The 12,146-nt window shown below is 44.2% G+C and overlaps 1 protein-coding gene and 1 non-coding gene across 2 annotated transcripts; one reads left to right on the top strand and one right to left on the bottom strand.

Moving 5' to 3' along the window:
- Window positions 1–8,308: 8,308 nt before the first annotated feature.
- LOC133779798 (uncharacterized) lies at window positions 8,309–9,055 on the bottom strand. Its single transcript, XM_062219707.1, has one exon. The coding sequence runs from the start codon at window positions 9,053–9,055 to the stop codon at window positions 8,309–8,311; it is 747 nt and encodes a 248-aa protein (XP_062075691.1).
- A 1,094-nt stretch (window positions 9,056–10,149) lies between these two features.
- LOC133780770 (small nucleolar RNA R71) lies at window positions 10,150–10,256 on the top strand. The gene has a single exon (XR_009869589.1). It is a non-coding gene; the product is annotated as a small nucleolar RNA R71 (small nucleolar RNA).
- Window positions 10,257–12,146: the final 1,890 nt, after the last annotated feature.

Raw genomic sequence — 12,146 nt, 5'->3', positions numbered from 1 at the left:
TCCTCCTTATATAAGGGGTCCTTTTAGGATCCTCTTGGTATAAGGGGTCCTTTTAGGATCCTCCTGATATAAGGGGTCCTTTTAGGATCCTCCTGATATAAGGGGTCCTTTTAGGATATAAGGGTCTCGTTTGGGACCCCTTTTTTTTCCGACCCCCCATGTACTCTGCCCCCCAAGTGGTTGGTGAGATTTATCTCGGTAGGCACTTTGATCATTTCATTCATGCATTTTGATAATCATTTTGCTTAAACAAGAAACTTTACTACATATTCACTTAATGTCACAACACATTCATTGAAAATAGGTGAAGTACATGGTAACTTAGTGTGACTTGTTCTTGCTACATATTAAGGAATTCAAATTGAACTTATAACTATTACATTTAACCTGCACGTTAGATAGGTCAATAACAACCTTTCCTCAATAAGGAAGTCTTACTGATAATACTTCTTTAGATGTTCTGCATTCCATGCTCTAGGTACCATGGTATCATCCAAGCGTGCGAGCTTGTAGGTGTTAGGGGGCACAACCTGGGCAACTTGGTAGGGCCCTTCCCAGTTTGGCCCTAACACACCCACACTCGGATCTCGAGTGTTGGGCAGGAATTTTCGCAACATGAGGTGTCCTACTCTGAACGCCCTCTCTCGCACCCTCGAATTATAGTATCTTGCGGCTCGTTGTTGATATGTTGCTAGCCTCAGTTGTGCCTTTTCTATCCTAGCTTACAGCAGGTCCAAATTCCCCGCTAATGTTGCGGTATTAGCCTGGTCATCATATGCTTGTGTGCGGATGGATTTTATCTTCATTTCTATTGGAAGGCAGCCTCGCAGCCATAGGCTAAGGCAAAAGGCGTCTCTCCATTGGTGGAATGAGGTGTGGTCCTGTAGGCTCAAAGCACATTGGGAAGTTCTTCGACCTAGGCCCCTTTCAACTTTTCCAACTTTGTTTTCAAGTTCCTTTTTAGGATCTTGTTGATTGCCTCCACTTGTCCATTGGCTTGTGGGTGTACTACAGCGAAGTAAGTCCTCTTGATTCCTTTTTCCTTGCAATATTCCTCGAATAATCCTCCTTCAAATTGCATCCCATTGTCTGAGATTATCTTGTAGGGTACTCCAAACCTGCAGACGATAAATTTGTTGACGAAGGTAGTGATTTACTTAGCCGTTATGTTGACTAAAGGCTCTGCTTCCACTTACTTAGTAAAATAATTGACTACTACCACTGCATATTTTTCTCCTCCTCTTCATGTTGGCAATGCTCCGATCAAGTCAATCCCCCACACAGCGAAGGGCCACGGACTAGTTATGCTCACCAGCTCATTTGGTGACTGTCTGGGGTAATTTTCATGCCTCTGGTACTTATCACACCTTCTCGCAAAATCGCTCGCGTCCTTCTCCATGGTAAGGCAATAATACCCCTGGCGGATGGCCATTTTTGCCGTGGACTGCCCCCCAGCATGATTTCCACATTCCCCTTCGTGTATTTCTTGTAGAATTTTTAAAGCCTCTCCCTTATTTACGCACCGTAGGAGCGGGGTAGAGAAGCCTCTCTTACATAAGACCCCATCTACTAGGGTGTATTGGCAGCTTTGTAAGTCAGCCTATGGGCATCTTTTTTGTCACTTCGCGATGGGTGCAAACAATGACTCCCCCGAGCTATTGATCATATGGATCGTTTCTTCTGCTATGCTTGGCTTGGAGAGGTATTCGACTTGGATGGACTCAAGCGTGTCTTTGCCTCGAGTAGAGGCAAGTTTTACGAGTGCATTGGCGTTTGTGTTTTGCTCCCTTGGGATCTATTCTATGGTGCATTTTTTGAACTGATCCAAATACCCCTTCACTTTGGTGAGATATGCAGCCATTTTTGGGCCTCTAGCTTGATATTCACCCTTCACTTGAAACACCACCAGCTGTGAGTCACTAAAGACATGCAAATGGGTTACCTTTAACTCTTTAGCTAGTCGCAGGCTAGCCAACAATGCCTCATACTCTGCTTCATTGTTGGAAGCTTTGAATCCGAATCTCAAGGCACAATACATCTTGTGCCCTTTGGGTCCCATCATTACTATGCCAGTGCCGACTCCTCCTTTGTTAGATGCGCTGTCTATGTGGAGACTCCATTCTTCAGGGTGCTCTTCCCCTTCATGCACCAGCTCATTCCCTTCTACTTCTCCCTCATCGTGGGGTCGATGTGCAAACTCGACTATACAGTCTGCAAGTACCTGCCCATTGATTGAGGTCCTTGGGGTGTAAGTAATGTCAAATTGACTCAATTCAATCGACCACTTTAACAACCTTCCTGAAGTTTCCGGCTTGTGCAAGACTTGACGCAAAGGGGTATTGGTGAGCACCTCGATGGCATGAGCATGAAAATAGGGTCTCAAATTTCTAGAAGCCACTATCAAGGCATTTGCCAACTTCTCTATCTCTGGGTATTGGGTTTCTGCGTCTACCAACCGTTTGCTCACATAGTACACGGGCTGCTGATGCTTCTTTTTCCCTTTGACCAAGGCGGCACTTATAGCATGCTCTCATACAGCTAGATGCAAATACAACTTTTCCCATTTTTCTGGCTTGGCCAAAAGGGGTGGTTTTCCAAGGTGTTCCTTTAGCTTGGTGAAGGCTTCCTGGAAATCATCATTCCAAGTGAACTTTTTGCTCCCTTTTAGGATGTTGAAGAAAGGGAGGCACTTATCAGTGGACCTGGAGATGAACCTGTTGAGTGCTTCCACTCTCCTTGTTAAGCACTGCACCTCCTTCTTGCTTCATGGTGGGCTCATTTCCAGTAATGCCTTAATTTTGTCAGGGTTAGCCTCGATACCTCGGGAATTCACCATAAAACCCAGGAGCTTTCCTGATGAAACTCTGAAGGTGCACTTGAGCGGGTTTAGCTTTATTCTGAACTTTCTGAGGGTGTCAAACATCTCCATGAGGTCATTTGTGAGCTCTTCTGCCTTCTTCGTCTTTACTAGCATATCGTCCACGTATACCTCCATATTCCTTCATATTTGATTCGCAAACATTCTGTTCACCAGCCTTTGATAAGTAGCACCTGCATTTTTTAAACCAAAAGTCATCACTTTGTAACAATAAAGCCCTTTGTCTGTTATGAACGAAGTATGCTCTTCATCGACCGGGTTCATGGGTATTTGGTTGTACCCAGAATATGCATCCATGAAGCTAGGTAGCTCGTGCCCCGCTGTGGCATCTACTAACTGGTCTATCCTAGGGAGCGGGAAGCTGTCCTTAGGGCAGGCCTTATTAAGGTTAGTAAAGTCCACATAGGTCCTCCACTTTTCGTTGGGCTTTAGGACTAACACTGGGTTTGATACCCATAGAGGGTAGAATGCCTCTCGGATAAACCCATTTGCCTTCAACTTGTCAACCTCTTCTTTTAGGGCTGCGTATCTCTCTGGGTCTAGCGCTCTCCTTTTTTGCCTCACGGATCTTACTTTTGGGTCGATGTTTAGGTGATGACACATGACTGATGGGTCTATTCCTACCATGTCCTTGTGACTCCACGCGAATACGTCGAGGTTGGCTTTCAGAAATTCTACTAGCTTCTCCCTCACGATACCCGTAAGGTTTCTTCCTATCTTCAACTTTCTCAACGGCTCATTCATGACCGTGACTTCTTCCAACTCTTCTACTGGCTCGGCTCTAGGTTCTTTCGCGACTCGCAGGTCCAACTCGTGCAGGTTTGCGCCTTCATGCACGACCATTTCCATAGGCACTGATGGCTTTGTGGTTGCGCAGAGGGAAGTGTTATAACATTCCCTCGCTTCCTTTTGCTCTCCTTTTACGCTTGCTATTCCCCTGGGAGTTGGGAATTTCATAGCTAAGTGGTACACATAAGTTATCGCCTTCAATTCTCTTAAGGAGAGTCTCCCTAATACCGCATTGAAGGCTAAGGTGCAATCCACCACAACAAAGTTCGCCATTATGGTGGTTTGCCTGGGTTGTTCCCCCATGGTGAGGGCTAACTCAATTGCACCTAGGGGCTGAATCAAATCCCCTGTAAATCCTTAAAGGGAAGTATTGCAGGGCTTCAGGTGCTGAATGTTCAATCTTATCTTCTCCAAAGCAGGGCGATACAGGATGTCCACAGAGCTCCCATTATCCACCAGGACCTGATGTACCCTCATGTTCGCAAGCTGGACAGTCAGCACCAAGGGGTCATTATGAGGGAAATGTACACCCCGTGCATCTTCTTCGGTGAAGGTTATCGAGTCATTCTCACCCTTGAAACTCTTCGGGGGGTGTTTCTGACACATGGTGGTGGACTTCATCTGGCCTCCCTGGCATATTTGTCTCGCCCCTTCCTTGATTTGCCTCCGAATCCTGGCCCTCCGAAAATGGTCTTGACTTCTCCTTGTACCTCCATGGCCACCTCTCGTGCCCGTGGCGAGGATACCCCTTCTTCCAGTCTTTGGTTCTCTTTGCGGACGTATCTACCCAAATTTCCCCTGCGTATAAGCTCTTCGATCTCTATCTTTAAATGGTTGCATTTTGCGGTGGTGTGGCCGATATCTTTATGATACTGGCAATATTTACTGGGGTCCCTTTTTGACCGGTCCTTTTTCTTTGGTGGGGGCCTTTTGAAAGGGACCTGGTTTTCATTCATGATGAAAATATGTTCCCTCGTGTGGGTGAGGTCAGTGTAAAAGGTGTAGGGGCCTTGCCTGCGCTCGTCCATGCGCTGGGGCTTCCGAGGCCGATCCTCCCTTGTTCCTTCATAGACCTTCTTCTTCTTTGCACTGCTTTGGCTCTCCCGGATTGAGGGTTTTGGTGGGGATTGGTCTTTTCCGGCCTTAAGGCTTTCGTGACCATCCTCTACGCAAATATATTTTTGTGCTTGCTCGTAGAAATCGTCTAAATCTGTGACCTCTCTCTTGAGCATATTATCCCATAACTTTCTTCCCGAGTGTACTCTGGCCGTGACGGCCATTTTTAGCTCTCTACGGGTCAAGCTCCCTACCTTGGCTGCCTCCATATTGAACATGTGGATGTAGCTCTTCAGACTCTCATTTTCTCAGTGTTTCACGTTAGCGATGTTGGTGCCTGGCATTGTGTAATCACGTACAGTGTGATGTTGCTGGAGAAATTCATCAGAAAATTATTGCAAGAACCTGATGGACCCTGGCCGAAGTCTTTTGAACCATTTGTACGCAGGTCCTTTCAAGGTGACAGCAAAGCAATGGCACCTGGCTCTGCTACTTATCCCCCTTAACTTCATCAGATCGTTAAATGCGTCTAGATGGTACTTAGGATCTGTGTTTCCTTCATATGGGGTCATATGAGGCTCCTTGAAGTTGGCTGGGAGCCAGATGGCTTGGATTTCCTTAATGAAGGGCGATTCATGGTAGAACTCATCCTCAATGGCTTGTCCTCCAGACGCGGTGACGATCCTGCTTCGCAAGCTCCTCACTTCTGTGTCTAGGTCTTGTCTCCTCTTGTTCAAGGAGCCTCTCAATGTGGAAGGGTTAACCTTTCCTTTTCCTTTGTCCTCACGGGATGCCACGGGAGGGGTAGTCATTTTATCTGCCCTTTTCTTATTGAGCTCCTCTTGCAAGTCTGGGGGCGTTTTCTTCAACATGACCTCGACTTCGCTACGTGGGTCAACATTGTTCCTTTGCCTTTGCCTCTGGGGCTGCTTAGGCGGTCCGGGACGTTCGTGCTGCTTCGTCTGGGGGCTATTACTGGTGGAGAGCCAAGTTCTCCCCTCGTCCACAGGAACTGTGGTTTCTACCCCCTCTTGTCCTTTCTCTTTTCGCCTAGGAAGAGGTATGCTCGATTTTTCTTGTAATAGGCCATTTAACACCTCTTCCATGTTCTCCAAGGTGGTTTCTAGCCTTTGGTTCTTGCGGTGAAATTCGCGTATCTCCTCTTCGTAAAATCGAGATTTAGAACTCGAGCTCACGGAATGGACCCGAGGATGCTTGTCAGGTCTGCGAGTCAATGGGCCCAGATCTTTCCAGCCGGAGTTCGACACCTGCGGCGGCCTTCAGGGGGGGGGGGGAACTTGCCGGCATCCCTTCCAGGGGCAGTTGCTGACTTTGGACGATTCTCGTCAAGTGGGACGGCCGGGGATGAGGCCTCCCTCTCATCTTTGTGGACCTGTGGCTCCTTTGAGGCTTCCACATTTCTGGGTGGAGGGGGATCCTTCATGGAGGTCTTTAACTGGTCTGCATCAAGGTGGACCTCCACCTCCCGTGGCTCTATCAGTTGTTTAGAATGTCTTGGCGTTTTTTCCTGCCAGAATCAATGGAAGAACAGCGGCCTGACACTTATTCATCCCACAGACGGCGCCAAACTGTTGACGGTGAGAACTCGTCAACGAAGTTAAGTTAGAAAAATAAAAGTCTATTGCTTATCAATGGATAACTTCCACAATATAATCAAAAACTTAGAAACTTAGAAAATAGTTGCAGAAGAAAAATGGGGAGAAGAACTTGTCTTCCTTTATTGTCTCAAGCTACAGTGTTTTTTCCAACCCCCTTCAATGTTGAAGTGGGGCTCCCTTTATAGTGGGCTCTAAGGGCCCCTGATACATTGTGGTCCAGGGGACTAGATTGTACACAAGTACTGTACCAGGAGAGTGGTATCAGGTGTAGTGGTGTCGACTTCAGTACATGGTCAAAGTCTGTTGGAGCACCTCCACTTTAGTACGCAATGGTGCCTCCATAACCCGCCTAGTACGAGTGTCAGAGATGGATTGGTGAGGATCGTAACAGGTACCTCACTTGTACGACCACTACTTGTTTCGCGTGGATGTTGTCCTTGTATTCAAACGCCTCTTGATTGATACACACATTCTGTACTCATATGTGTACCCTATACCTATTGGATGCTTTCACCTTCCGAAGATGTGCATGTTAATCAGATTGCTTATTGACTAGAGAGGATACATATAGGAGGTAAGCTTTGCTTGTTGGATTAAAGGGGTGAGGTGTGAGAGGTCCCGCGGGGTGCTCAAGCACAAGGCCAGCTCGCAGGCGAGCTTGGGTGCAAAGTCATCACACAGGGCCTTACATACGAGGCTATGTAAGGTGTGCTCCTCCTGGGTACGAGATGCACTCCCCATGTGTGCGAGGCGTGCTTCGTGAGGCATGTCACCCTTAGGCGCGAGGCGCAGTTGTGGCGAGGCAAGGACGTCTCTCGTGAGGCCCCTCGGCCATTTGGGCAGGCACGGGGCATGCGAGACGCCCATTCTCGCGAGGCATTAGGTGCGAGACAGTGATCTCACTCTCGGCCATCTGGGTAGGCACAGGGCGTGCAAGACGTCCCTTCTCTGAGGCGTTAGGTGCGAGACAGTGGTCTCACTCTCGGCCATCTGGGCAGGCACGGGGCGTGCGAGACGACCCTTCTCGCGAGGCGTTAGGTGCGGGACAGCGGTCTCGTGAATTGTGGCTTCGTTGGGTGCGCCGAGAGAAGCAGGTGCACGTCTCGTGAGTCATGGCTTCGCTGGGTGCGCTGAGAGGAGGCAGGTACGCGTCTCACGAGGCATGACTTCACTGGGTGCGTCAAGGGGAGGTAGGTGCTTATCTCACGAGGCATGAGACAATGGTCCTGTCGAGGTGCATGGGTGCTAGGCACGTCGAGGTTAGCCTCTCTGCAAGACGATGGTCCTGCCGAGGTGCATGGGTTCTAGGCACGCCGAGGATAGCCTCATGTGCCTCTCCGCGAGACGATGGTGGCCTGAGGGCCTCACGGCACAGGCATGCATTTAGGCGTTTATGGGACCTTAGTGTGTGCTTTGGACTTTTTACAAGCATGGAATTTTAAGCATCCACACCATCAGACCCCAAAATTACTTCCAAAACACCAATTTCTTTCTTTCTTAACACCTGAAACACAAAAACACACATAAAACCACTCCAAAAACATTACAATAAAATGAAATTAAAATTACAAAAATTAAAAATAAAAATAAAAATAATTAAAAATACTCACATATGTATATTTTTTCATTAATTTTTTTATTGATTTGATTTTTTTTTCACTGCATTTTTATTCTTTCTTTCTTTGAGTTTCTTTACAAATGAATCCTCCAAAAACCATAGCAACCTAAACTTCATTTTTTTTCTCTAAGGATCTTTCAAGGAAATCGAGGTTTGGTATTGCTCAACCTCGCTTCCCCCAAACTTTTCTCCTTTCCTTGTTACCTTAAATGCTCTTCCCAAATGCTCATCATATAATTCCACTACACCATTAGGAAACACCTTGCTCACGAAGAACCCACCATTACACCTTGATTTCACTAGAGAGTTCGAGAAAAACACTCTATTCCCAACTTCCAACATTTGTGATTAAGGCTTTCTACTATGTTTCTTTTTCTTCTTCTTTTTCTTCAGTAGCTTTGGAGGATGAGATGGTTCTTCTTCCTTACTTATCCATGGCTCCCCACCTTTCTCAATTTCTTCAAAAGGGACCTTTTTCTTGACTCCATTGCTATACCTTCCATGCATCTTTTCAATCAACTTGAAGTTAGAAGCACTTATGGCCAAACAAGCTTCAACTTCTTTAGGAGAGCCTATAGGATTAAAAACCTTGAATGTGACTTGTTCGTCTTGAGCTCGAATGGTGAGCTCTCCTTTTTCAACATCTATCAACGTCCTCCCGGTGGCAAGAAATGGTCTCCCCAAAATGATCAGTAGATCCCTATCTTCCTCATAGTCAAGAATAATCAAATCCGCTGGAAAAATGAACTTGTCAACTTGTACTAGGACATCTTCAATCTTTTCCTCCGGATGCACCATAGAACGGTCAGCTAATTGCAAGGTGAGTGTAGTTGGACTTGCTTCTCCAATTCCCAACTTCTCAAAAATGGACACGTGCATCAAATTAATACTAGCTCCCAAATCACAAAGAGCTTTACCAATTTCTCGTCCCCCAATAGAAATTGGAATTGTGAAACTACCTGAATCCTTCAACTTTGGAGGAATTTTATTCTTCAATATAGCACTACAACCTTCAGTCAAAGAAACCATTTCAAATTCACCAAGCCTCCTCTTCTTTGCTAAAATATCCTTCAAAAACTTCACATAATTAGGCATTTGTTCCAAAGCTTCCACCAGAGGTATGTTGATGTGGAGTTGCTTCAAAACATCCAAAAATCTTCGGAATTGACCATCGTGTTGCTACTTTTGAAAACATTGAGGAAATGGTGGAGGTGGCGTGCTCATAGGCTTCTCTATTGCATTTTGCTAAGGAATTGATGCATCAATTTCTTCAAGATCCACATTTGACATTTTTGAACTCACAACTTTTTCTTCCTTTTCCAAACTACTTTGGATTGAAGTAGGCTCGTTGTTTCTCTTAGGATTATCCTCATTCAACTTCAGATTTTTACCATTCCTCAAAGTGATCGCCTTGCATTGTTCTTTACCATATCTCCTTGGATTTTCAGTATCACTAGGCAAGGTGCCTTGTGGTCTATTCCTTAGCTCGTTAGCTAGCTGCCCCATTTGAATTTCTAAGTTCCTCAAGGATGTCGCTTGGCTCTGAATCACAGCATCATTCTTGTCCATATATTCTTTCATTAAAATCTCCAAAGAGCTTGATTGAGACACTTGAGGAGGAGGTGGTTGAACTCTTGGTTGTTGTTGAGAAAACCCCGGTGGATATGTAGGCTTGTTTTGCATTGGTGCTCTGCTTGAACTAGCTCCTTGCCCCCTCCCCCCCGTGAGAAGTTTGGATGCTGCCTCCACCCCGGATTATAAGAGTTCGAATATGGGTTATTTCGGTTGGCATTTTGATTCCCTACATAACAAACCGAACCGGGATTCGATGGAAAACTCTCAAATGTGTGCCCATATCCACAATAAACACAAGATACATCAGCAACTTGTCCCATAGCAGCTGGTTGTACCATTCCCCCCAAACTCATGTTCTTGAGAAGGTTAGTCATTGAAGAAACTTGAGCGGTTAAAGTTGTCAATGCATCCACTTCAAGTATACCAGCTACTTTTCGACTTGTTGAGGCTCTAGCATTGGACCATTGATAATTGTTGCTAGCTATCCTCTCCAAAATCTCATAGGCTTCATTGTACGACTTAGAGAGAATAGCCCATTAGCTGAAGCATCTAACACCATGAGAGAGGAAGAATTGAGCCCATTATAGAATGTTTCCATTTGTATACAATGTGGGATCCCATAGTGTGGGCACTTTCTCAATAACTCCTTGAATCTCTCCCAAGCTACACAAAATGATTCATCTTCCAGCTGCTGAAATGACATGATTTCATTGCGAAACTTGGCATTTTTGGTGGGAGGAAAGTACTTCATCAAGAATTTTTCAGCCAACTCATTCCATGTAGTCGACGAGTCGGGAGGAAGGGTGTTGAGCCAAGCTCTAGCTCGATCCCTCAAAGAGAAAGGGAACAATTTCAACCTTAGGGCCACGTCACTTAATCCTTGTAACTTGAAAGAATCTCTCACCTCCAAAAATGAATGAAGATGAAGATGATGATCCTCAGTAGGCAGCCCACTAAATTGACCCACTTTTTGCAACATTTGGAACATAACAGGCTTTAACTCGAATTGGGGTGCTTGAATTTCAGGCCTAACAATGCCCCAGATTGACTCATTAAACATGTGGGCAGCATACTCCCTTATGGCTCTCTCTCTATCATCAGCCATAGCATTTGCGTTAGTGACATTATTAGCACCCTTAACTCCTTCAACCTCTTCAACCATATTAAGGTGATTTTGAGCTCGTTGTTTCCTTAGTCTTCTTCTAACTGTTCTTTCAATCTCATGGTCAATAGGAGCTAGTTCAATGTCTTCTTGCTCGTTCATATAGTAAATCACCTGAGAAAACACAAGAGCAAGCAAACAAAGTCAACTCAATAAAGAAAAATAAATTGCAAGTAATTGATATTACAAAAATTTCTAATTCCAATCCCCAACAATGGCACCAAAAAATTGTTGTGATAAATTAATATTCGATTATAAATATGCAAGTACATGTAGTCACACAAGTAATATAATGATAAGTAGATCGTCTCCACAGGGATTGCAAAATAGAAAAATAAGCAAAACAATTACTAAACAACTTAAAAGTACTAAAATTCAAATGGGTTGTTTTTAGGCTTAACAAAATATTAAAAGAGATGGAAATACTGAAATTAAAACTGAACTGAACAGGAAAATTTAAGGAAAATATATGGACTGTAAAATTGACTTGAATTATTAATTCCCCCTATATTAATCATCCTGAATAGATTGCGACAACAATATTCTAAAAAAACTCCCAGGTTAACAACAACTCATTAAACATTCATAAATCTTTCCCAAATTTTAGATATTAATTCTTCTACCTAATTAAACATATTCCTATGCCAAATCAGATTTAAGAATGCAAATTCAAGGTTTAATTCTCAAAAAGTTACACAAGGCAAATAACACATCCCTATGTTACTTACTAACATAATCTAACCTAGATTATGAATTCTATCATCCAAGTTCTTCCCATTACATTTAACCTTTCCAACATTAAACATAATTAAATATCTTGCCATTGCTGAACAAACAACAACAAGAAATTTATATAAGCACACTTGAATGAACAAGAGAGATTTTACTAAAATAAAGTGCAAGAAATTACTAGACTATATCATAGGGTTTGTCAACAATTCAAGCCACCTAAAAATTAGTTCATGGCTGAGTTAATAAAAATAAATCCAAAATCAAAACAACCCATAATATTCAAATTCAGAAATCAGTTAGAAAATATAAAAATGGAGTCTAGGAAGAACGAACAAATCCAAAATGATGCTTGAGCTCTCTTTTTCGTTCTCCTTCTTCTTGATGATTTATGGTTCTCCTTCCTTCTTCTTGGTTAGTGGGTTATTACCGAAAGTTTGTCGAGGGTTTTTCAAAGATTGCCACACCCTTAACCAACTTGACTCGCAAACACCAAAAGTTTACATGGACTAAGAAATTTGAAGAAAGCTTTTAGACTATGAAGGATAAGTTGATTTCTGCGCCTATCCTTTGTGTTCCCACAGAGGGCGGGAAATTCGTGGTGTATTGCGACACATCAAAGAATGACTTAGGTTGTGTGTTGATGCAGAATGGGAAGGCTGTAGCATATGCTTCAAGGCAACTCAAGGACTATGTGCAATGATATCCCACCCATGATTT

The sequence above is a fragment of the Humulus lupulus genome, chromosome 5 (assembly GCF_963169125.1).
Source record: "Humulus lupulus chromosome 5, drHumLupu1.1, whole genome shotgun sequence".
NCBI lineage: Eukaryota > Viridiplantae > Streptophyta > Magnoliopsida > Rosales > Cannabaceae > Humulus > Humulus lupulus.
Note: the sequence above shows the minus strand (reverse complement) of the source record. Positions and strands in the feature narration are given on the sequence as shown.